This window comes from Schistocerca serialis, chromosome 5 (assembly GCF_023864345.2).
Source record: "Schistocerca serialis cubense isolate TAMUIC-IGC-003099 chromosome 5, iqSchSeri2.2, whole genome shotgun sequence".
Taxonomy (NCBI): domain Eukaryota; kingdom Metazoa; phylum Arthropoda; class Insecta; order Orthoptera; family Acrididae; genus Schistocerca; species Schistocerca serialis.
The window spans coordinates 522,275,265-522,302,241 of NC_064642.1; the positions used below are offsets into that span (position 1 = coordinate 522,275,265).

Genomic DNA, 26,977 nt, shown 5'->3' on the forward strand with positions numbered 1-26,977 from the left:
GATAGACGAGTCCTGCTCTGGCTCAAATTTTCACTTGTCGCCATTGAATTATTACAATGTCCTTATGCGGCTAACGTAGATATTTCTCTCATATCAAGTTAAAACTTCGAGATTACCTCTCACCAGGTACAGGTGAATCGTTTTGTTGTGTTATTGACGGTAGTTTTAAACTGAAGAAAAAAAAAACACTAAACCCAGAATGGGGAGAGCATGGGAAGGGGAAGGGGAGGGTATACGTTGTGACGGCAGCCGGCGCCCACGCAGGCCATTATTTGCGGTGGACCAGTGGGGGTGACACGTGCAGGCGCTCGGCCGCCAGCGCCGCTCAGAGCTGCGAGGGCGGCCGCTTCCCTCCAATCAATACGCACAGCGCGCCGCGGCACAGCCTCCGCCGCGCCACGCCGCGCCGGCCGGCACCGGCGCGGTGCGTGGGTGCGTAGCCGGCGCGCTCGCAGGCCGGGCCGGCTGCCCGCTAACCCCCTCATTCAGAAAACCACATCGCTACACCTGTTTCGGCAACAGTACGAAAATCTCAACCAGCTACTGGACTTACACAATCTGATCAACACATCAGAAGAACTCGGACACCTATTACAGAACAACAATGTGGGTATGTCCACCGTTCACGTGTATGATTGCCTGAACTGTGCTATGAACTCAATGACGTGCCTGAATACCTGTGGAGCAACGGCAACCCGTTTCTGGTCAAGAATAGAAACCAGAGAAGTTGGTGATGCTGGACGCAGCGGTCTGGAGACTACTCGTCGCAAAGGTGTTGCATTGGGTTCAAATCGAGACGTTGGACAGGACAGTCTGTTTCAGCAATTTTGCTGTCAAAACACCATTTCTCATACAGGGGTGACAATATGAAATAGAACGTTCAAATAGCACGGTTGCCTGCGGGGCGTGATGGGGCTTAGTATGCTCATTGTTGTTTGTTTTAGTGAGGAAGCCCACTTCCATTTTGATGGGTGCGTCAATAAGCAAAATTGGCACATTTGGGGACTGAGAATCCGCATTTCGCGATCGACAAGTCTCTTCAGCCTGAACGGGTGACTCTGTGGTGTGCAGTGTCCAGTCACGAAATAATCTGCGCGATATTCCTTGATGGCACGTGACTACCGAACAGTACGTGAAGGTTTTAGAAGATAATTTCACCCCCATTATCCAAAGTGACCCTGTTTGTATTCTATGAAAGTGTCTTGTTAAGTTTTACTTTATTTATCAGGCGCGACGTCAGAAACTGCCTCTCTGGTCTCCTCGCCTTTCCTAATGAAAAATTAATCGTCATGTAACAGGTCCTCAGTTCACTACGACTTCATAATTTCTGTCTTTATGGTTCTAATCACGTACTATCCATTCTAATGTGTCAACCCGCAACCGTACGAGATTGCAGTGGTATATTGAACATAGTTGTGGGGTAATGCTCATCTTAACCGATAAATCTTGATTCGTTGTAAGCAGCGACAGGGAAGTATGGTAATACGTTACTACTCACAAAATGTATTTGACTAAGACTTTCAGTCGGATGTCGGCGTCCATCACTTCCACTGGAACAATGCAACTGCATATCTTTGTGGCAGATTCAGTAGTAGGGTATCGACATTATGGCGTCGCAAAAAATGGAAATGTTCAAATTTCCGTGAAACTGAGAGTTGCGACTTCGTTGTCAAGGAATTCCAGCTTTGCTAAGATAGCGAAGTACTAGGACGTGGTGCAGTTGGTGTGGTCTGCGTAATCACCAAGTCGTAATAGATTACAGAGTGGGTGGAGGATCTCAGAGAACATGCGCAGAGCAAGCTACAACAGTCCGTTCTGGACCTGGAGATAGCACTGAGGGATAAATGGAACGCCACACCAGCTGAGTTACTCAATATCCTTGTGGTCAGGGCACCAAACAGAAACAGATCTTACGTTGTTGTCATAACCTGAAATCAATAGATAATTTTTCCTACCTGTATTTCAGCTGTACCAGAAGACAATAACACATTATTTAGCTACTGATGTAGTAACTTCCAGCATATTTCAACCATTTTCAGTTATCTTGTAATTTTATTATTTGAGTTTTTTGTGCCAGCAAAGTGCTTAGGAAAAGAGGTATACCTTAATTTCTAATCTAATAAAAACAAATAAACTTTCCGTGATGTTACTGCATAATCGTTCACCACAGAATTATTTAGGCTACTATCATACGACCAGCTTTTTACGACTGTGCTATTAATATGTTTCTATAGCAAGTATATGTATAAAAAACAATTTAATAATGATGCTGTAATGACAATAAAATTATTAGATTTTATTTAACTCTGCCAGCACTTTTCATCCGGTGCTAGCGCAGTAAACATGTATTGGTGGTGGCACTGTGCGCAGAAGCGTCTAACACCTCTTGGTTCGTATTCAGACCACTGTTTGATACATTCCGGCAATTCAGTGAAACACCAGAACGGCAAATAAGCAAGAAAAGGAAACTTTCTTTGAAGGATAATATGATAAAATATCATGTGTATTCTTTAATGCCGCACTCAGAAAACAGAAAGAGTTTTCGTTTCAAATATCTAAGCTATACCGCTCAGGGGATTGACCTTGAAAAGACTAGCTATAAAATTCGTTACAACAAAAGGGAAAGAGTTTTCAGACTTTTAACCAGCACACGGTTTGGACAGCTAAAGATTTTCTTTTATCATCACAAAAAATTTCTGTCTCTTTCTTTCTGTCTTATAAACTCCATCTCTGCCAGGTACATTTTTTGCGTCATCTTATCACAGCAATATATTAGAAATATTCCAGACAAAAATTTTAACTTGTGATAGCTTTATCTGCCGTATTAAATTTATCATCGTTTCATTTTATATAATGAAGTTTTATTTTCCATAATTTTTCAGCACATTACAGACTACATAACGTTTAAAGTCACATATTCCTTAAAACATTAACCGAAACTCATTTTACATGACATTGTACTCTAAAAAATGCCCGGTATGCCGATTCTTGTATATCGTATGTACTGCTGTTCTTAAGGAGAGTCCTCTAGGTCCACGGGCAGCTGGGAATCCACGCATAAACTCCGTAAAGGGGACGGTAACAATCCGTAGCTCCCCCTGCTGTGTGTTTATCACTGTCACCCACAAAGGATCGCAAGAAGTGGCCGTGCTAGGGTGTCAAGTGGAGTTGCCATTGACAAGGAAAGTCAATCATCGCCGCCGCAAAAACAGGATGTAGTGTGACGGCTCGCGCGTCGCAGACCCCACCGGAAGAGACTTGTTAGCGCTGGTGTCCTGCGGGATTGCATAAAGGGCAGGGGGCTGCCTTGGCGTCTCGAAATCTTAATACAGAGGAAGTCACTGACAAAGTGACGTCTGGGGACAGTCCGCTGCAAGAGGTCTGAACATCATGCAAGGGGCTCCTCTCACACAACTGTTTAACATCTTTTTTTAAAAAAAGAAAAAAGAAAAAATGTGAATCTGAGAAAGGCGAATTTAATCTACAGGAGTTCCATTTTACAGTGAGAACAAAGTCTCTCTTCTCTTCCTTCCACGTTGTTGAGCTCGCTGCTGTATCACGAAACATACGTTCTGAAGAGAGACTTAAACAATAGGAATTTTACGTTGTTCTGGACTGTTCTAAATCATATGCTGTTAAAAGAATATGCGTGAACTAAGCGTCATGTGCGACTTCTTGAGACTGTATCCTAATTTATTCAGTATTTTTTAGAGGTGGAGGGGTCTAGAGCAGGGACAGCTGTCCTCAGCCTTCTTTCTCGTTTGATGCTGCCCTCCAAGAATTATGAATTCCTCTCCGTCCAACGTTCTTAATTCAGTCTATCCTTTTCATATTATTGTTACTACATCCTGACTTCCGACTAGTTATTTATTGAATATATTCCAAACTCTATCTTCTCTTATAGTTTTCACTGTCAACATATCCCAAAATACAACGTCTTAACACATGTCCCTTCCCATCTTCAATATTTCCACATGTTCCTCACCTCTCTAATCCTCCGATAAACTTCTTCTTTTCATATCTGATCAGTCTACCTAATTTTCAACACCCTTCTGTAACACCAAGCATCAGATGCTTCGATCTTCATCTTTTCCTGTTTTCCCATGGTCTACGTTTAACTTCTACACAATTCTGTACTCCAAGTGCACATTCTCAGAAATTTCTTCCACAAATTATATCCGATGTTCGATTTTAGTAGACTTCTTTTGACCGGAAGTGCTCTCTTTTCTTCTGTTAGTCTGTCTGTTAAGTCTGCCTTGTCTTATCCATCATGTGCTGCTTTGTGACAGAATTTTTGCACTTCGTAGTGCCCAGTTTTTATGTTTAGGTTATTGCTAATCTCATTTCTGCTACTCCCAATTCTTTCGTCTTTCCGCTGTTTCCTCTCAGTCCATAATGTGTGTTCATGAGACGGTTCTTTCCATTCAACAGGTCCTGCAATTCTTGCTCATACGTACAGATTTGTCCAAAATTTAAGAGCAAGTAGCAGATGTATTTTAAATATAATGTTGTGATTAACCATATTGTACAACAGAAGAAGGATAAGTAAAGAATCAAAAATAGCGATAACAACAGAAAGAATTCGGAGTATGAGGTCACCGACATTTCAGAAAGCGCGAATTGTGCAGAAATGCAACAGCTGACCCGAGATTTAGTAGGCGACTTACGCTGCTCTAACATGGTGAGTATAAGGAGTCGAAAGTTCCGATGATGTGACTTTTTAACGAAACTTCCGTAAATTCAAAAACGTTTTGGTTTGAATTTTCCAGAAATTATCAGTTCATACATATTTCACCGCCGTCTCGCTGAATACTGTCAGTCTGCTGCAGTGCACAAATACAAACTACGAAAATATCTTTCTTTTTGTAACTGAAGGTATTTATTTTGTTTCAGGGTGAAAAATTGGGCTCTGAAGTTCGGTGTTGGTCTTTGGGAGTTCAGCCGGCAATTCACGAAAATGGTTGACATACAAAAGGTAAATCAAAAGTTTCTTTCATTTTCAAATAATTAACTGTTTAGTTTGCCTATACTCTATGAAAACAGTTCTCACTGTTTCTAGTCGTTTTTATGTAACATATTCTGCAATGTTCATTGATGCTATGAAATGATATATTATATTCACTTAGTCACGTGTCATGTAAATGCAACAGCCTTTTTGTTCTTCATGTAGTAATATCACACTGTTGAAAACATAACAAGTTACTTCAGAGCTCGTTTAACTGTCTCAGCTAGCGTACTAAGAAATTTACCGTCAGGATGATAATCTCTGCACATACCTCCTCTGTTCTGTTGCATGAGATGTTACTGTTTCTAAGTACCGTTTCTGACAGCAATGTATTTTTGCTAGTGTGATAGATCGAAACCATGCGAAGAACCTTCCTCTTCGTGTAGCAGACGAAGTTGACCTGTAACTCACCTTAAAGTACAGCCCGCTGTATAGTTTTTTTTTAATTTCCTTAAATAAATGTTGTCTCTGAAATAAAACACGCCTGTTGCGAGTTGTGACGTCACCATTATGCTTTTATACTGAGTTGCTACCCAAGAAGGCACCAGACTGTATAAAAGTGTTAGGATAATACATCATACAACGTTCTCAAGGGCGTTACGTGTTCTCACACCTCGCCGTATGAGGGCACATTCAGTATCATCCAACATGATCGTTTTGGTGGTCCAGGTGAGGCATAATGTTGTATGGGCCTGCTGCCCCCCCCCCCCCAGGTCTTGTGACACTGTGATCCTTCCCATGTGCTTCTTTTCAGTGATGCATTCAGCCCTTACTTCATTTTCATGGATGACAATGCGCGACCGGATAGAGCAGAGCAGTTGGAGGAGCTGTTGGAATGAGAGTGTACTCGGCAAATAGACTGGCCTGCAATTCCGTCAACTTAAATCACAGCGAGCATGTGTGGGATGCTCTGGGGAGACATATTTCAGCAAGTCAACATGAACCTGCGCCCATCCAGCAGTTTTCAAGCGCGCTAGCGACGGATGGAACACCCTGTCACAACAACTCCTTACCAGTCTTCCGCCCAGCATGGGAGCACGTTGCAGAACTTGCACTGGCGTGTTGGTAATCAGACGCACTATTAACAACGACGTCCTGCTTTTCTAATGTCCAGGGGATCATCATAAATCGCAGTGAGTTCGGTCTCATTATTGTCTGTCTTCGAATAAAAGTGTCATTTGTGTTGGTCTCATTGCTTTTATCTTTCAGTTAGCTGCTGTACTATATGGTAGGACTTCTTTTTACTTGTATGTACGGTCCAAGTTTCATCAAGTTATCATCTTGGCAGTCACTCATCATATGAAATCTGCACTACTGGCCATTAAAATTGCTACACTACGAAGATGACGTGCTACAGACGCAAAATTTAACCGACAGGAAGAAGATGCTGTGATATGTAAATGATTAGCTTTTCAGAGCATTCACACAAGGTTGGTGCCGGTGGCGACACCTACAAGGTGCTGACATGAGGAAAGTTTCTAACCGATTTCTCATACACAAAGAGCAGTTGACCGGTGTTGCCTGGTGAAACTTGTTGTGATGCCTCGTGTAAGAAAGAGAAAAGCGTACCATCACGTTTCCGACTTTGATAAAGGTCGGATTGTAGCCTATCGCGATTGCGGTTTATCGTATCGCGACATTGCTGCTCGCGTTGGTCGAGATCCAATGACAGTTAGCAGAATATGGAATCGGTGGGTTCAGGAGGGCAATACGGAATGCCGTGCTGGATCCCAACGGCCTCGTATCACTAGTAGTCGAGATGACAGGCATCTTATCCGCATGGCTGTAACGGATCGTGCAGCCACGTCTCGATCCCCGAGTCAACAGATGGGGACGTTTACAAGACAACAACCATCTGCACGAACAGTTCGACGACGTTTGCAGCAGCATGGACTATCAGCTCGGAGACCACGGCTGCGGTTACCCTTGACGCTGTGTCACAGACAGTAGCGCCTGCGATGGTGTATTCAACGACGGACTTGGGTACACGAATGGAAAAACGTCATTTTTTCGGATGAATTCAGGTTCTGTTTACAGCATCATGACGGTCGCATCCGTGTTTGGCGACTTCGCGGTGAACGCGCATTGGAAACGTGTATTCGTCTTCGCCATACCGGCGTATCATTTGGCATGAGGGTATGGGGTGCCATTGGTTACACGTCTCGGTCACCTCTTGTTCGCATTGACGGCACTTTGAACAGTGGACGTTACATTTCAGATGTGTTACGACCCGTGGCTCTACCCTCATTCGATCCCTGCGGAACCCTACATTTCAGCAGGATAATGCACGACCGCATGTTGCAGGTCCTGTACGGGCCTTTCTAGATACAGAAAATGTTCGACTGCTGCCCTGGCCACCACATTCTCCAGATCTGTCACCAACTGAAAACGTCTGGTCAATGGTGGCCGAGCAACTGGCTTGTCACAATACGCCAGTCACTACTCATGATGAACTGTGGTATGGTGTTGATGCTGCATGGGCAGCTGTACCTGTACACGCCATCCAAGCTCTGTTTGACTCAATGCCCAGGCGTATCAAGGCCGTTATTAGGGCCAGAGGTGGTTGTTCTGGGTACTGATTTCTCAGGATCTATGCACCTAAATTGCTTGAAAATGTAATCACATGTCAGTTCTTGTATAATATATTTCTCCAATGAATACCCGTTTTTCATCTGCATTTCTTCTTGGTGTAGCAATTTTAATGGCCAGTAGTGTACTTTCATCCGTACGTTCTGCACACCATGGTATTTTTAAATTGTGATTGTTACCGGTGATTGTCCGCTAATAATGCGAACAAATAATAATGGAACTCCAGAATGAAATTTTCACTCTGCAGCAGAGAGTGCGCTGATATGATTTCATTCTAGAAAAATCCCCCAGGCTGTGGCTGAGCCATGTCTCCACGATACGCTTTCTCCCAGGACTGCCAGTTCTGCAAGGTACTTCTGTGAAGTTTGGAAGGTAGGAGACGAGGTACTGCAGAATTAAAGCTGTGATGTTCAGTCATTGGAGCGATGAACATATTGAACACAAGATGTGTGTGGAAAATGAATTCGAGAAAACACTTAAGTATCAGAATCACAATAAGAAATATGGTAACATGCTCCGAATTGTCTTCAAGTGAATGGGTATAGGCTAGGAACTAGATTCCTCGTGGAGAGGGGATGGGTTGTGTCACGTTCGCGACCCTAACCTCACCTGCAAGTCACACATGAAAAATAAATCAGTAGTACAGCAGATACAAGAATATGACGGCAAACATCTGGTGTCTGTTATAAAGGAAGATCTTGAACTCCCTAAGGATGCTTTCAGAAGGTTGGAACTGACAAAAATAACAAGGCAGTGATGGACTTTGCGATGTCGCTGTTCGGGACTGCTCTTCTGTCCATGTGATTCACCCTCGAAGGAACACACATCAAGGATTTACTGAATGATTAATTTGGGTCTGGAAAACGAGGATTATGAACCTCAGGCTGCAGAAGAAGAAAATGTGTATGCTGAACTGCCACCAGTTGAAGGTGACAGTGGAGGTGCTAAATGTGTACTGCTGCTAAAGACTGCATATCATTACTCATTCTTTGAATGCTGTAATTTATGACTGCAAATATCTGTCACCTTATTTATGTCATTTCATTGTAAGCTAGCCATTTTTGTTACTGTCTTTGTGGAATAAAAAAAAAAAAAAAGGAAGAGCGCTTGCCCGAAAATGGCAAGGTCCCGAGTTCGAGTCTCGGTGTGGCACACAGTTTTAAAACGCCAGGAAGTTTAATAATGGAACTTTTTGACTATTTATTCTGCTTGTGTCCCTACATTTCATTACAATTTTCACACTTTGCAACTTTTCTATAGAGCACAACTGTGAATATCCCCACGGACCTTCACAGGGTCATTTATAGTGCAGTAAACAGTGAGGGCCCAACATCTTGAAGGAAGGAAGATTAGGGTTTTACGTCCCGTCGACAATGTTGTTAAGGTGGGGAAGGAAATCGGCCGTGCCCTTTAAAAGAAATCATTCCGGCATATGCCTGAAGCGATTTAAGGAAGCATGGAAAATCAAAATCTGGATGACGGGATTCATATTTTAATTGAAGTCCACCCGAAGGCGAATGAAGTGTGATAACCACTGCACCAGCTCCCTCAATCAATAACTTAAGACACTCTTGAAGTTGCTTTCAGATCTGGTTTCTCCCCGTTAAGATGAATGTGCTGTACTCTACCTGTTAGGAATTCCTAAATCAAAAAGTCGGCCGATTTTCCGTATGCTCGTATTTTCTCCACTATTCCAATAGTGCTATGACGTGTGCTTCTGCTGCCTATGAGTAACTTCCGAAGCATCAGTGCAACAATGTCATGGATGTGGAAACCCGTTGTTCGAAGCAATTGCCGCTCTCCGTAGTTACGGCAATAACATTCTCCACCGTAGCGTGAAAATATTTCATAGATCGTTACGAATTGTCCGGGACCCACTGATCCGTACAAACATCTGTTTACGCACGGGTTGCTGTCCGCAAATACAAAATTACGCATGATAGGCAAATCTTTCCCGATCCGAAAATGCGCGCTCGAAGCTATTAGACAACATAACCAAAACTGCTCAGTATGTAAACTAAATATTGCCTTCATTTCACGGGCTAAATATAATACGAGGAAGTTCCATCAGAGGTTCCATGTTTCGAGAGAGGTAGGAAAGAGAAGTGCTTCTGGAGTGCGTCGCAATTAGCGGCTAATTGCTGCAAGGGCTGCAAGCAGCAGGTGTCTGAGGCCTTCACGAGAACTGTTGGAGGACAACTTGTTCCGAGTGGTCGCCCTGTCTGAGTTCAGCCGTCTGAAATGTGAAGCAGCCAGGTGTTGCTTTATTAACGAGGTCCTGAAATACCCGACAACCACCGCGTATCCACCACCGAGTGTTAAGCAGAAGTCTGCGCGGGTGAGGATATCCGAGGATATTTGGCAGATTCTTCTTCTTATTATTATTAATGTTAATTGTCGCATTGGCCTGGGAAACAATATGCGTTCTGCACATTCCTCCACCAATTATTTCTGTTCCTGACTTTCGGAGCTCATGGTCCTTTTCTCAGGGCCATCACCTCTGTATCTCTGTTGATACCATCCTTGCATCTTGTCCTCTGCCCCTTCTACTCTCAGTAGTCTTTTCTCTTCCTTCCTAATTAGGTATCCTACCGACATCAGTCTTCTTTTCTTCGTTCTTCGGCCAATACAAACTTGTGAGTACAGGTTTGCCAGTTTCTGGTTCTTTAAATATAGTCCATTCCCGTGAATGGGTGACCCTTTGGGTTGGGTTGTTTGGGGGAAGAGACCAGACAGCAAGATCATCGGTCTCATCGGATTAGGGAAGGACGGTGAAGGAAGTCGGCCGTGCGCTTTCAAAGGAACCATCCCGACATTTGCCTGGTGCTATTTAGGGAAATCACGGAAAACCTAAATTAGGATGGCCGGACGCGGGAATGAACCGTCGTCCTCCCGAATGCGAGTCCCCTTTGGGGCAAAATATTTTACTTAATATCTCTTGCTCGAATACATGCACTTTTTGTTCATCTTTTCTACTTAATATAAATGTTTCAGACCCATATAGAGCTATCGGAAGAAAACACTCTGGTACAGAATGCTTTTCAAACTTCTCGAAATTGCTGTACCGCACAACACGTCCCTTACCCCAAAATACGCCCTGTTCGTCGCTGCAATCCTTGCCTTAATCTCAATCGATGTTCTGTTTTTTTTTTTTTTTTTTTTTTTTTTTTGTTAAAATTGCTTCCTAAACATTTAAATAAGTCTATTCTTTTAAAATTCAATTCATCTGTTGTCAGTAGGGTACCAACATTGGGTACACTGCTTATCACCATGCACTCATTCTCCTCGTTAATTTGTAGCCCTTCTTTCCTTGCAGTATTTCTGTAAGAACTTGTCACGAGCTGCAGGTCCACTTCGCTATCACTTACCTGCATATGAAAGCCGATTTATTCTATTATTACACCGTCTTATTTCAGCTAGGCTGAATTATTTTGTGTTCTCTCTCTATCTTTTGTAAAATTAAATAAAAAGATTTTGGTGATAATGAGTCTCCTAATCTAAGGCTAGTTCTGACCTCACAATGTTCTGACACGCCTTTACTGATAGATTTCCTGTAGACACATCTCTACTAGACGTAATAACTTTTGTGGAAACAGACTCTTTCAACACATTGGTGACTCTGCCCTTTTTCTTCTTCTTCTTCTGCTTTTACGGCCTCATTGGACCACTTCAGTCAATCATTTCTGGTCCTCTTCTTTGGTATTTTCCCCTTCCGAGTGGCCCAGTATCTCTTCATTCGTTCCGATGCTTTTCGTCGTTCCTCATCTGTAAATACCCTTTTCATTGTATGTCGTTTGTCAATTTTTGGTTTAAATCTTATTTCTGTGTCCCTCAACTTCTTTAAATTTGGCGTTTTGTTCTGCAAATCATCCAGAGTTATTTCCAGTTCTTCCATATCCTCTCTTATTTCCTTAAGCCATCCTCCTTGTTGTTTCAAATTCCAGAGTTTCTCAATAATTTTCCTTGATAATCTGGTTTCTGGTGTCCTCAGAATGTGACCACAAAAAGAGATCCTTTTCTTTCGTATAGTATCGGTGATGGGCTCCAGTTCTCTGTATACCACTTCATTTGGAACTATCCGCCATTGCCCAGCTTTCTGATATTTCTTATTTATGCATGTTCTAGCAGTTCTTCTCTCTACTTTTAAAATTTTGTCAATTCTGTTTTTCTGGGTGACTTTAAAAAGAGTTTCACTTCCGTATGTAACCTCTGGTTGAACCACCGTCTTGTAATGTTTTAATTTTGTTTTAATTGATAGACATTTTTTATTGTACGTAGACCATGTTAGTTTTTGAGCTTTTATCATTTTATTAGTTCTTGCTCGCCATGCAGGTTTCTCGTCCAATTTATGTGTTATAATTTCACCCAGGTATTTAAATTGTTTCACTATTTTAATTTCCCTATTGTTCACTGTGATGTGATCTATTACAAGTGGATCCATTACCATTATTTCAGTCTTTTCAAATGATATCTGGAGTCCTAATTTTTGTGCTATATTTTGTAAGCTTGTTATTTGTTTCGTGGCTTCCTGAATATTATTAGCTAGTAATGCTAGGTCATCAGCAAATCCCAAGCAATTTAGGTTTATTTTATCTTTCTTAGTTCCAATGTTAATATTCATAGGATTTACCTTGTACCATTTTCTCATTACGTATTCAAGAGCACAATTGAATAGCAATGGTGATAAACAATCTCCCTGTCTCAACCCTGTTTTAATCATAAATGGTTCAGATATTTCTCCTCTAAATTTTACTTTGGATTTGGTGTTTGTTAAGGTTAACTGTATCATTTTTATTAATTTAGGATGAAGTCCAAAATTCCTTAATATTTTCATCATTGAAGATCTATGGATGCAATCATACGCCTTTTTGAAATCTACAAAGGTTATGACTAGTTGTTTTTGCCTTCTTTTGTAGACATCCATAACTAACTTCAAGGTGATTATCTGTTCTGGGCAGCTTCTCCAGGATCTAAATCCTCCTTGATATTCTCCCAGTTCCAGTTCTAGTTGATCTTTACAGCGGTTGTATAGTATTCTTGACATGATCTTATACGTGCAGTCCAAAAGGGAAATTCCTCTATAGTTGTCTGGATTTGATTTTTCTCCTTTCTTATGTAATGGATGTATTATAGCAGTAGTCCAATTTTCTGGTAATTTCTCTTCATTCCAGATTTTTACTATGCATTGGTGTAATGCTATCTTTACTGGTTCTGCTGCATATTTCCAAAGTTCAGCAAACGTTTGATCTTCTCCACTTGCTTTGTAGTTTTTGAGTTCTTTCAAAGCTCTGTAGACCTCATTAATTGTAGGTGGATTTATATTTTCTGCTGGTGTTTTAATTGGGGTTTCTGTGTTTATCTGAAGAAGTTCTGGGGGATCTTCACAATTTAGTAACTTGTTAAATGTTTCTGCTAGAATTTCTGTATTTTTACTATTGCTATGGGCTAGGTTATTATCTTTATCTTTTAACATTAATGTTGGAGGATCATATCTTTGTAATTGTCTGGCAAATATTTTGTAATAGTCTCTTGAGTTTGTTTTTTCACTATTTGTTTCTATCAATAGAAGTATATCTTTTTGGTACTGACGTTTAACTCTCCTTATTATTTTTTGTGTTGTCTTCCTTTGTTTTGTGAGTTCCAAATATGATTCTTCTGTTTTTTCAATTTGATGCCTTAACCAGGCTTGGTGTCGATCCAACACTGCTTCATCACATTCATCGTTCCACCACTGGTGTTTTTTCCTTGGATTTATAGGGGCAACTTGTTCAGCTATTTGTTTCAATTTGGGAATTATTTCTTCCAGATCATCTGTTATTTTTATATCCCTGGTTTGTGCTTCATAATCCTCATTTTGTATCAGTTTATGAGGGTCATAGGTTCTCTTCTTCTTCTGGTGGGATTTTTTCTTTGCTAATGGGGTTAATTTAATTTTAATTTTTATCATGTAATGATCTGATCCGGTATCTGTCCCTCTCAGTACTTTATGCTGTCAATAATTTTTTTGAAGGCAACAACAACCTTTTGAACCTCAACGTTATGTTACCAACCTTTATCGGTTACCTATATGTGCGTAATAAGCCTACATACAGGGTGAATCACTTAAAACTTGCACCACAATTATTGTGGAAACAGAAAGTGCTACTGATGTGCGAATTTCACAGAATTGATTGGTGGCCAGGCGCCCGTATTGTTAGCCAATCAACAGATTGTAGTAATACTTAGAAAGTATATTTATTGTGTAAACATACACTTTTTAAATGGAACAATGACTATTGATATTAACATACTAAGAGTAGGGTAAACTGGAATGTCAGTGGTGTTTGTTGCTGGATTCTAGTGCTAGTCGTTTACGAGATATTGTGTTTTGAAAAGTTCCCAAGCCGACACTTGAACTATACCTGTGGCAGCACACACTAAAGAACAACATAAATGCATACACTAATTACATAGATTCTGACCAGTAACGAGACAATTGACCATCACAGGCTTTGTTCAAAATGACCGGCGGCAACAGCTATACAAGCTTCCAGTCTGGTATGGAACGACTGCAGAACTCGTGCTAGCATTTCAGCGGAGATGTCCGAGAAGGCTGCAGTAATACGTCGTTGCACATTGCCGGGCGTTGCTGGTGTGTCCTAGCATACAGGGCCTTTCAGCTTTCCCCACAAAAAAAAGTGTAGGGGTGTCAAATCAGGAGAACGGACTGGCCAAGTTACAGGTCCCCTGCGTCCAATTCAATGATTTGGAGACAATTCGTGAAGAAATGCTGTAGTATTTCGTGAACTATGGGTTGGACAGCTATCATGGTGGTACCACAGGTTCCTCTAGTCTGCAGAGGAACGTCTTCCAACACCTGTGGAAGATGGTCTGTTAGGAGGCTTCGATAATGGGGCGCATTCATTGTTCCATCGATGCAAAAGGGGTTTATGAGCTGATGCTTCACTATCCCACACCTCACCACACGTTTACACTTCTGACAAAACCAATGGGGAGTGTCAAAACCTCAATAATGCATGTTTCAGCGGTTTGCCAGGGTATGATTGGTAAATGTGGCTTCATCACTACACAAGATATATGATACATCTGGAGTATCCTGTCTAAATATCTATGTACAGGAGTTAACATGAGTCTCATAATCGCTTCCTTAGAGCTTTTGATGGAAAGAAACGTGGTAGTGTTGGAACCTCTGTAGATGAAGAATGCGTAAGACACTTGCCTCATTCATCCCACTTCCTCATGAGATTGTGCGGAACCTAACATGCAGATCAACTGCAAGAATCTCAATATCGCCTTCTTCTGTCATCACTTGTTTCCTTCTGTTACGTTGTCTAGGTGTTACACTACCACTTTCACGTAATTGGTTGAAGAGGTTGATAAATAACGCTGAGATGGTTGATATATATTGGGATATATTTGGCACATACACCATGCAAGAACGAAGTGCATTCTTCCTACACTCTCCGTACTCCATGAACATGTCGGCTCTTTTCTGCACCGTAAAAGCCATCCTCCACTTATGACCTACTGCTTGGACTGTCACACGTCAACTGACTAGCAAGTCGCAGTGCACTCAGGGAACACACTAGCACACTGTAAGCAAATATAACGACATCGCGCGTAGCAACTACGCTGGTTGAATGGCACAAACAAGTATAGGTGTGGAAACTTTTCAAAATATGATATCTCGTAAACGACTCGCACTAGAATCCTGCTACAAACATACCTGACATTCCAATTTACCCTACTTTTAGTTTGTTAGTGTCATAGGTATTGTTCCATTTTAAAAAAGTTTAGGTTTGCACAAAAATACACTAAGTATTACTACAGTCTTTCGATTGGCTAACAGTACTAGGCCTTGACTACCTATACATTTAGTGAAAACTGCGCATCAATAGCACTTTCCATTCCTGCAATATTTATGGTGTAAGTTTTTGGTGATTCACTTCATTTGGTTGGTCTGTTTCTTCTGAAACCACAGCCGTAGTCCCCCATAATTCCTTCTGAAGTTGGAATCATTTTCCTCAGTAGACACTTACACAGAACTGGGTAGCTTACATTAGTGAGTGCAATCCTTCAATAATTATCAAATGTCAAGGGGTGTAGTATAGGGAATATTACGGCCATTTTCCAATCATCAGGCAATAGTTTCGTAATCATTTTAATCAGCACAGGTCCACCATTTGATATTCACCGAAAGCCTTATCATTTTTTAGGTTTTTTGGTTATTTGTCGTATTTCTCCATCAGGGATCTCTACGCTGTTATCTATGGTGTCTGATACCTCACATGGCAAAGAGTGAATGCGGTCATCAAGTTTAGTAATTCTGCGAAGTACTGTGCTCATCGCCGTTCTACTTTCGTGTCATTCGTGAGGCTCTTCCCCTGTATGTCTCTAGCTAATGTTTTCCTTTTCTTTAATTTGTGTGTTACTCTCTTTACTTTTTGGTACATTCGCCCTATTCTGTGCTGGATACAGTCCTCTACGGCTTCTCCTATTAGCTCCTTGTAATACTTCAATTTCTCTTACCTTATTATATTTGCTGTTTTCTTCCTTATTCTGGTATACTTGTCTTTTAACTCTTCGTTTCTCATATTTTCTAATCACCTCTTCCTAGCCAATCTTCCCTCTCCAATATTTTGCAGGCACATTTCATTGTACCACACTTCCTTGCTGATTCAGGAAGTAGTAAATACTTTGAGGATAATATCCCACACCAACGCTTTGGGGTTAAAAGTTGTAGGTTAGCATCAATATCACTATTTTCGTCTGTTTAGATTACATACGAGCGACAGTAATAATAATTATTGTTTTAATCCACTATTATCAACATTCGGGGTTCATTACCAGTGTTCTGTGAACACGAGGCAGGAAAACGATATGCACTTTGATAACACCTGCTTAAGCATTCTACAGAAAGGTGTGTATTACAAAGCAGGTTTAATTTTCAATGGGTTTCAGCAGAGATGAAAAAATGAGCGATAAACACCAAATTTTCCAATCTAAGTTGAAAGGTTTCCTTGCGGCATACTACTTCCATTCTTTACAGGAATTCCTCACAGTAGTTGAGTTTTCTTTGCGATGTTATTTATTCCTACAGCGTCTCACAATTTTTTCGTGTTTTACTAATTACTTCGCTTATAAATTTTCTAGTCCACCTTCAGTAAATTATACGGGGTCTTCCAAGAGGAACAGGTAATGTTCAGGGATATGACAGCAACGATAATTCGAAGGAAAAAGTCTAGTCAACATGGGCTCTAAAATGCATACCTTTCGAGCTATGATCACTTCTTCAGTAGAAGAGATTCTTTTCACATAATCGAAGATGAAGAAGTGCTCGTAGCTCCTAAGGTATGCATTTTAGACTCCATGTTGACTAGACCTTTTCCTTCGAATTATCGTTGTTGTCATATCTCTTAATATTGACCATTCCACTTTATTATAGGAAATTTAATGTAGTTACCTTTTATACTGGGATACGTTTTCGCTGCAGGTCATAGTTCTCGAACACCACAGCCTCCAGTGAAAACGTAACCCAGCACAAAATTTAACCAAATTAAATTTCCTACAAAATGCCCCTGTAAGACTAATAGTTTGCGTGTAGCGAGCGCAACAATATGATACGGTCGCGTCTGGTTTTTGGAGGCGTTTTGGGCTGCAATAAACCTTAAGGTATTGGATGCTGAATCACTTTCTATAAGGATTTAATCCCTGCGGGTTAGCTATTTTGATTTTCCACGAACGATTGAATACATTGTCGATGAGTTCACAAATGTCAGAGGACACTAAAAGGCAGTTTCATGTTGGGTTATGCATGTAAAACGTGCCTGCGTATTTTTGCTTACAGCGTATTATTCCCTGTTGCAGCTTAGTTGTTTGCTTGCTGTTAAAGTGAAGCCTGACAAGAGCATATCACCATCTGTTTTGAGCCGTTGTTTTGTTCGTGATCTAGAGTACTACATATTTGGTGGCTATTACTATGCTAGCCGAGCTGCTCGTAGAAATTTAACACTGCGTTGTGTTTAGCAGGTGCTGGATTAGTGGTTCAGCAGACTGACGGCAGTGTTCTCAAATTTCATTTCAAAGGAAGACAGAAAGACTAGAGGTTTTCGTCTTCTTGCCATGTGATTAGAGAAGGCGCTCTATTTTTGTGTTTTATCAGTTGGTCGTTTCAGAGTAACCACTCTGCTTTTCTGAATAGTGTGGGTTGGGATGGAGCAGATAGTCTAACATGAATGGCCAGACATTTAGGTCAAGTTCAAAGTTTCAAATCGAAACTGGAGAGTTTCCTCATGGGTCACTCCTTCTATTTTGTCGAGGAGTACATTGGAAAATTAAACTGGTTCCTATGTTATATTGTTGACTGCTTTTACTTCAACTTATGGTTTGTCTTTCTTTTTTGGTTGATAAACATTTTATTTTATCTTTTATTACTTTTATGTTGTAATGTCATGTACTGACACGTCCCATGAACTTGGAGATTTGCTCCTCAGTTTGGTCATACGGAACAAGACGAGTAAAATAAAAATAAATGAAATAACCAAAATAATAATTCATAAATATTTACCAGAAATGTCATAAAATGTAGATAGACGCAAACTATCCCGAGAAAGTCTACTTACAGAGTTTCAAAAACCAGTTTTATGTGATCAGGCTACAAATATTTTGCAACCACTACGTTCCTGGGATTGCGAGAACAAGGTTAGACTAATTCCAGAACGCAGAGGTGTTTGAACAATCATTCTTCCCAAGTTTCATATGTAAATGGAACGAGAAGAAGCGTTACCAATGGTACGATGTGAACCACACTCTGCCACTCACTTCACAGCGGTTTGCAGAGCAAATGTAGTTGTAGAATATGATTAATTAGTTTAGAAAAATGAGGTTTAAAACTACATTTTTCATCTACGTTTAGTGCTTTGAATGTGGAGAATTATCGCCTACTGGAACAGTATGGAGAAAGAAAGAAAGAAATTTTTTAACGTCCTGTCGACAATACGGGAAAGAGTACAGAGTGGGGAAGGAAATCAGCAATGCGCTATTGATAGGAATCATCGCGGTATTTGTGCCAAAAAATTTAAGGGATCCACGTAAAACCGAAATCCGGTCAGCCGAAAGTTGATTTAAACCGGGATATTGACAGAAGGAAACCACGTCAAACATAAATGTGACTGGCTGTGCGGAGAACTGACACCCACTCACCGCAAAGGCGATCCAAGTGCCTCACTACTATGATATCTGTTCTCCTTTATCAGAGTATGTTCGTCTCAAAATAGTGCATACGTGCCAAAGTGGATGGGCAACCCGTACCAGCTGGCCTGAAACGAAAGGAGCACCTCTGTTCTCGTAGCGTTGCATAAGCAAATCCAGTTACATGAGCAGCACGTCAGTCCAGATTGAGCTACGGCACACGGTGCTGTTGAGTCACGCCACACGCTCGCGGTGGAAGCTCGCGCCGACCAACCGCCACATGACAATCGATTCTCGCCTAACGACCCGTCCACACGCGATGTTAGCGCAATCGATGGTCTAGCGAGGCTGGCTCGCTGCGTGGTAATCGCACCCCTTCCACCCCTACTGATGTTTGCTGTCAAAACACTTGTGCGCTACTGCTTCGTGGGTACTGATGCTAATGTGTAAATAATTCGTGGCGGTTGTCAGAAGAAAACACGATAATAATTACGATAGCGTTCATTGGGACTTTCTGTTACTGGTTTGCCGTATCAAATGAAATACTAAGCGAGCGTTTGCGTGGTTCAGTTGCTATAGGTGTAGGTGACCAATGGGAGAATTTCGCTTACGTTGACGCAATGAACATGAAAGGACGAAAGCCGTATAAGACTCAAGTGTCTCGCCAACGAACAGTTACAGCCATTGTGGTTTATGAACTTATGGAAAATTTAAATACTGTATAAAAAATGTAATTTAGAAACCTACTGACCAGGCACGAGTATTTCAGTTTTCAGAAATCCGAGATTCTTAGTCATATGCCTTTATGATTTCACACCATTGTTTTCGGTACAAAAAATGCTTCCTTCCTTAATTAGTTATTTCTTCCTTACATGGATAACAATTACGATTTTTCGCTTTGCTGTGGACCGTGTCAATGAGTTTAGAGACATAATACACCTTCTCAGTGAAAAATATGGGAATATGCTGACAATTTAAATTATTCTCTTTTGCAAATAATCTTAATTTGCCTTTGTTTTCATATGGGTATATACACTTAGCTCTTTGTGCAATGAAGCGCGCCGGCCACCGTGGCCAAGCAGTTCTAGGCGCTTCAGTCCGGAACCGCGAGACCGCTACGGTCGCAGGTTCGAATCCTGCCTCGGGCATGGATGTGTGTGATGTCCTCAGGTTAGTTAGGTTTAAGAAGTTCGAAGTTCTAGGAGACTGATGACCTCAAATGTTAAGTCCCATAGTGCTCAGAGCCATTTGAACCATATTTTTTTTGCTATGAAGCGCGCGCACACACACACACACACACACACACACACATTACAATATTCATTATTCAGAAATTCTTCTTTGGAGTAGGAGGAGTTATCAATGAGTTTGATCTCAGTTTAAGTGTGCAGTTAAATCTACTATCTATTAAACTGCTCATAACACTGGGCAACTAGTCAAAGATTTTGATGGCTGAATACCTCAGACCTTTTAATGCTGAACCTCGGACGTAATAACCCAATTATTCTTCTAGTATCACCTTTATGAATCTACTGCTCTTTTTGAAATGTGATTGGTTGTCGACGAAAACTTCACAAAGGTGGCTGTTCACAATATGTTCAAGTGTTAGATTAGGGGTCTACAAAAGTTCATATTTACCTTAGCTTGTGCTTCTGTGCAATGAACACTTTGCCCCAGGTTATGCCCGAAAGACTGTATTGAGTGAAGAGGGTAATAGGAGACTATTAACATTTATTGCGCCAGAATGTCGGTTCTGTCTGAAAAAAAATCCAGTGATACAAAAAAATCACTAAGTAAAAATACGTATTGAATATGGGGATTTTTGTGCTGTTGCTTCAGCCGTTTGAATGGCTCGCCGCCCAGAAATACTCTGCTCTTAACTTTCCATCAAGGGTGGCATAAACTTCACGTATCGTTTGATTTGGTGGCATTAGTTTCCGTGAAGAAAGGGGTCATTCACCAAGCGTCGAGATATTCATAAGGTCGCAATATACTCAACATATATTTTTACTCGGCAGTTTGTCACTTCTGCAAATGGCTTATAAACTGAATTTGTCCCATAAGGTCGTTTATGCTGACACGATAAATAGAAAAAAAACGCATTTTAAAATATGCTACGTGTCGTCGTACTGTTTCTCCTCCTCCTCCTCCTCCTTCTTCTTCTTGACTCGAATCTACTATGAAACAAGAACATTTAGTGGAGATATTCTCTCTAATGAGGTACTTCATCCTATCGTCCCACTACTACTTAATGCTCTCGCTCTGCTGGTATTTTGGTTTGTGTATGAAGTTTCTAGAAAGTTTCCTCTCTTTTCTTGAAAACCTTTAAAGATGTTTACTTTATTTCTGAATTTTTCTCTGTTTTGAATAACGCCCTCTGTTATGTTCATATCTTGTAAGTCTTTTTGAGTATCTTTCATCCACCGATTCTTTCAAATGGTTCAAATGGCTGTAAGCACTATGGGACTTAACATCCGAGGTCAACCGTCCCCTAGACTTAGAACTACCTAAACATAACTAACCTAAGGGCATCACACACATCCATGCCCGAGGCAGGATTCCAACCTTCGACCGTAGCAGCAGCGCGGTTCCGGACTGAAGCGCCTACAACCGATTCTTTCCCTTTTCGTTACTGAAACACTGTAAAATTTGAAGACTCTCTTAGTTAATCTGTTAGCCTTCTCTATTTCCTGATCTCCAAGGAAACTGACTCACATTTTGCGGATTGTGTCTGAAAGTCTGCGAATTGTTAGATTGCTTCTCAATTTGTAGTTTCATGTTCTTCTATGGTGAGACATACAATTTTTCTAAGGATTCTGCTCTCGTTATTCTATTTCTTCTACTTTAAGTGTGGCGCTGCAGTCTGCTGCATAGAGTGCTTGTGATTTCGTAACTGTTTCACAGCGTCTGGGGATATGTTTTTCGTTCTAGGCCTCGTTGGAGAGTTGATACGCCATTTTCATTTCCTAGGGCGTGACGTCGTTAGTTTCCTTGATCATTCCACTAATTTGAGTGATTTTGTTAGCTTTTCAAATATATTTTGTACGATTTTTGTGCAACTACAGTATTTGCATGTATTCTTTTTTCGGTGTCGAGAATTCTAGTGTCGCTTTGTGTAATATCCTTCCAAGAGGTTTTTTGGATTGTAATTGAATTTGTGTCCTTGGCATAGATGGACAGATTTGTTTCAAAAGGCATTTAAAGAGTACAGAAATCCTGATTTTAAAAACGTGTTCTTTAAAACATTGCAGACAAGTAATTTTCGACAGTGTCAACAGTTAGGAACTTTTGGAGCCAAACAGTCTTTGTCTGAAGCCAAAATCAATATGCAATTGGCATAGGTAGGATGCAGTATCCAGTTCATCTAGAAGATCGCTTATGGACATGAGTGAATAGGCATGGAAAGGCACCACCAGTCGGCTGTTACGTACGTCTTTTCGCGTCGTGGTAGTGTGAATTGAAATACCGCATTAAAAATGAAGGTTCTAAAAGACTGTGTGGAGCGCTGCTGGAGAAAGTTGTGTAGGTGGAGGAGGATTGAGCAGCGCAGAGCCGGGCACTAAGAGCACAAGTTGCGGTCCCGCTGGCTGCGACGGGGCGTCCGCAGAGTCCGCAGGCGGTAATTAGAGGCCCTGCGTGTCCTTGTTTACCTTTGCGACCCGGAAAGCGGCCTCTCAAAGGCAAAGGAGCGTCGCCCCCCGCTACCGCCCCGCTGCTGCTGGCTGTGCCGGAATGCAGCGCCCTGGGCACATGCCTAGCGAGGCTCAGCCCCTGCCGCGTAGGCCGCCCAGCGGCACAGCTGACAACCCGGTCACGCACCACACACCGACGGCCATCGCAAGGTTTTGCGCTTGCGCCTAGTAGAGCTGCCACACTGCAGCGTAGAACTACAACAGCGCATTGCTTCGAAACGCGTCCTACGCTTATGCAACCTTAACGCTTATAATTTCCTTCTCACATAATAGAAATTAGTATTATTTCTAATCATGGAATGTAGTCAATTTAAATCGGGTGATGCTGAGGGTATTAGATTAGGAAATGAGACGCTTAAAGTAGTAAATGAGTTTAGCTATTTGGGGAGCAAAATAACTGATGATGGTCGAAGTGGCGAGGATATAAAATGTAGACTGGCAATGGCAAGGAAAGCCTTTCTCAAGAAGAGAAATTTAACTTCGAGTGTAGATTTAAGTGTCAGGAAGTCTTTTCTGAAAGTATTTGTATGGAGTGTAGCCATGTACGGAAGTGAAACGTGGACGATAAATAGTTTAGACAAAAAGAGAATAAAAGCTTTCGAAATGCGGTGCTACAGAAGAATGCTGAAGATTAGATGGGTAGATCACATAACTGATGAGGAGGTATTGAATACAATTGGGAAGAAGAGAAATTTGTGGCACAACTTGACTAGAAGAAGGGATCGGTTGATGGGACATGTTCTGAGGCATCAAGGGATCACCAATTTAGTATTGGAGGGCAGCGTGGAGGGTAAAAATCGAAGAGGGAGACCAAGAGATGAATACACTAAACAGATTCACAAGGATGTAGGTTGCAGTAAGTACTGGGATATGAAGAAGCGTGCACAGGATAGAGTAGCATGGACAGCTGCATCATACCAGTCTCTGGACTGAAGACCACAACAACAACAACTAATAATATACTGTGAATCCATTGAGGCGGCTGATATACAGGGAGAAACAAAATCCGGTCATTCGAACGCCACAGCACTTTTTTGTACTACACTGCGGTTTCCGTGTTATACCATATTGTCCGAGAAATGTATTTCGGCCATGCATGCATATTCCAAACATTTTGGACTGCTACTCATATACTGAAGTCATTGTTATAGAGGGCGTTGTTCGTCCTCTATGACGTACTCTGTGGCTAGTTCAAAATGGTTCAAATGGCTCTGAGCACTGTGGGACTTAACTTCTATGGTCATCAGTCCCCTAGAAATTAGAACTACTTAAACCTAACTAACCTAAGGACATCACACAACACCCAGTCTGTGGCTAGTTGTATAGGTCTGTAAATAGCAGCTTCAGTTTGAATTAAGCTATGTACAAGCTAAGAACGTGCATTTACAACCCTGCTGAATGTACATGAATCATTTCCTACAGTATGTTACTTAATGTGGTGTCTCCAGTTCTGTATAACTGTGATATAGATCTCGTGTAACGCCATTCAGTTTCTCATTCCTTTGTATGTCATATAATTGCCAGCACTGATGATAGCAATGCTGTAGCTGAAATAAGATTTGCAATAAAGTAAAGATTGAATCGCGACTGATTGCTGACTTCTTTCCATCCGAATTACACCACAGTCGTTGTGGACAAAGGTTCTAAAGGAATCAAACATTTTGAAATAATCCTATATTAAAACAACGAACTTTCACACTACCGAGAACAGTCTTCACAAACATATGGTTGCAGCCGACACAGTCACTGTACACAACGATTCTGATCGAAACCGTCCGCACTCGTGGTCTCGCGGTCGCGTTCTCGCTTCCCGAGCACGGGTTCCCGGGTTCGATTCCCGGCGGGGTTAGGGATTTTCACTTGCCTCGAGGTGACAGGATGTTTGTGTTATCCTCATCATTTTATCCTCATTCATGAACTGACTGAACAGTTGAGCGCCCCACAAACCAAAACATCATCATCTAATCGAAAACAACGTGATGAAATATTCATATATTAAAGCAAAGAACTTCCACGCTGCCGAGAACAGCTTCACAAACACAGTTGCAGCCAAGAATTTATTGCAGCAAATCTTTAACTCAAGTACCGACACTTAATGGGAATTAATCGCCGTTAATTCCTTACTAAAAGGGTAGTCGCTACTCTAGAAGCTACATTCACCTGTACTCGGGAGATACTTTTGGGGATGTGGAGAGGTGGGGGGTTGAAGCTTTTTTTAAAAATCAGGGAGATCATTGCATTCAAAAGAGTTCGGTAAGAAGCTGCAGACAGTGGTTGTTATGTGAGTTGTTACAATATGGCGATTTCGAAAGTGGCTTGCATCACCCAGCAGGCTGCTTCAACGCTCATGTTCCAAACTGTTGCTAGTGAAGCATTAAAACGGTGGCGCATTATCGGAGGCGTCATTACGTATCACTGTCCAAATGGTTGAGACGGGCGCGTCTCAAAGTATTACGACTTCAAAGTCATTGCTTTTCAATTCAATAAATTTCACCAATAGCCGTACACTTCAAGATATTTTATTTTATTCTGAAAGCAACCAGTTTCGGCAATTCATTTTTCCATCTTTTGGCTCCATACGCTTTTTTCAAATCAACGAACTTATCGTATAGCGCCCTAAAACTGGATATCGTGACCTCCAGTCGCTGTGCAACTGCTTCATACGAAAACGTGACAGCAACGTTGATTTGAAAAAAGCGTGTGGGGGCCTGAAGATGGCAAAATGAATCGTCGAAACTGGTTGCTTTCAGAATAAAATAACATATCATAAAGTGTACGGTTGTTTGTAAAGTTTATTGAATTGAAAAATACATAACAGCCGATGTACCCTGGCCGTAATGGACCAACAGAGATTGAAAGTGATTGGTCCTCAGCAAACTTCCAAGCTCTAACGCACAGAAGATAGCTCATTCCTCAGAAGGTGCCTACCCGTCCAGACGCCAAACAACGCAGAGGGAGGGAGTTTTCCGTATCATCTGTACCTGTTCACCTATTCATTTCATTATGTTGTTTGGTGATTTTTATCATGAGTGCCAACGTAAATTCGCTGTCGTGCTCTGTAGACCACTGTAGCACAATTTTGGCCTTGTGACATGGACAGTTATCCTCGTGGAAGATGCCATCGCCGTCGGGCAAATCATCAAGCATGAAGACATGCAGGTGGTCCACACTACTTTTAACGTGGTCCACAGTTGCCATGGTGCCTAAAATTATTTTCACAGGTCCCATGGAAGCCGATGAACGTGCTGAGAAACACTTGCGTCTGCACCAGCATCGTACTCTGTCATCAGATCTGTCTATCTCGGTTTACAAAGTGGAGGGCCTCCGACCTCCAAGTTCTGTGATGGGGCGTGGATGTCCAAACCCTTGTGGCCTACTTTTGGTGTTGCTATCCTTCAACCATTTTCCATAGATGCTCACGACAGCAGCATGTGAAAAACCGACCAGGTTCGCCATTTTCCAGATGCTAGTTCCCAGGAACAGAGCCATAACAATCTGCCGTTTTGAAGTTGCTTATGTCAGTGGATTTCCCCATTTGTGACATCACTTACATACTTTCCTTACCGCGTCACGTGCCCGTAAACCCACCAGTCTGCCTTCAGTCTCGCGAAGGGCAGCGGTCATAGGGTTTGGCTCACCAATGTATGCATTATTTATAATTGTTTCATGCGTAACGTAAAATTACAATTTTTGCCATCGTTGTAGAGGATTAATTAAATATGTAACTCGCTTTGCGGATAAGAAACTCGCCAAGTCAATAGTTTAAATATTCTCAATAAGAACGTTATCGTCAATGCCACAGTCAAGCCAGAAATATTTCTTCCATCAGTCCGCCAGGAAATGTTCAGACGTCAAAACATAACAACAGTTGCAGTCGTTTTCGCATTATACACACTTCAAAAAAAGTTTTGCATCACCTCGGTTCCGAGAGTTCCAGGACCTGCACAGAAAACTGGCCTAGAGATTAACATAAACATCATTTCCGCCCTTTTTATTGTTCATGAAAACCACACATTGCATGTTGTACCACCATACAGAGAGATCTTCAGAGGTGGTGGTCTAGATACACACATCAAGAAAAGTTTTGCATCACCTTAGTTCCGAGTGTTCCAGAACCTGTACAGAAAACTGGAACAGAGATCAACATAAACATCATTTCCGCCCTTTTTATTGCTCATGAAAACCACACATTGCATGTTGTACCACCATACAGCGAGACCTTCGGAGGTGGTGGTCCAGATTTCTGTACACACCGGTACCTCTAATACCCAGTAGCACGTCCTTTTGTATTGATGCATGCCTGTATTCGTCGTGGCATACTATCCACAAGTTCATCAAGGCACTGTGGGTCCAGATTGTCCCACTCCTCAATAGCGATTCGGCGTAGATCCCTCAGAGTGGCTGGTGGGTCACGTCGTCCATTAACAGCTCTTTTCAATCTACCCCAGGCATGTTCGATAGGGTTCCTGCCTGGAGAACACGCTGGCCACTCTAGTCAAGA

General features: G+C 41.6%; 1 protein-coding gene across 1 annotated transcript in view; it reads left to right on the forward strand.

Annotated features, from left to right (window-relative positions):
* LOC126481176 (voltage-dependent calcium channel subunit alpha-2/delta-3) overlaps window positions 1-26,977 on the forward strand; it is an 885,717-nt gene that overhangs the window by 269,573 nt on the left and 589,167 nt on the right. The window contains exon 2 of the mRNA XM_050104748.1: window positions 4,894-4,975. Within this exon, the coding sequence (XP_049960705.1) occupies window positions 4,958-4,975 (18 nt within the window). The 5' untranslated portion in view covers window positions 4,894-4,957. The remainder of the gene's footprint in view (window positions 1-4,893; window positions 4,976-26,977) is intronic.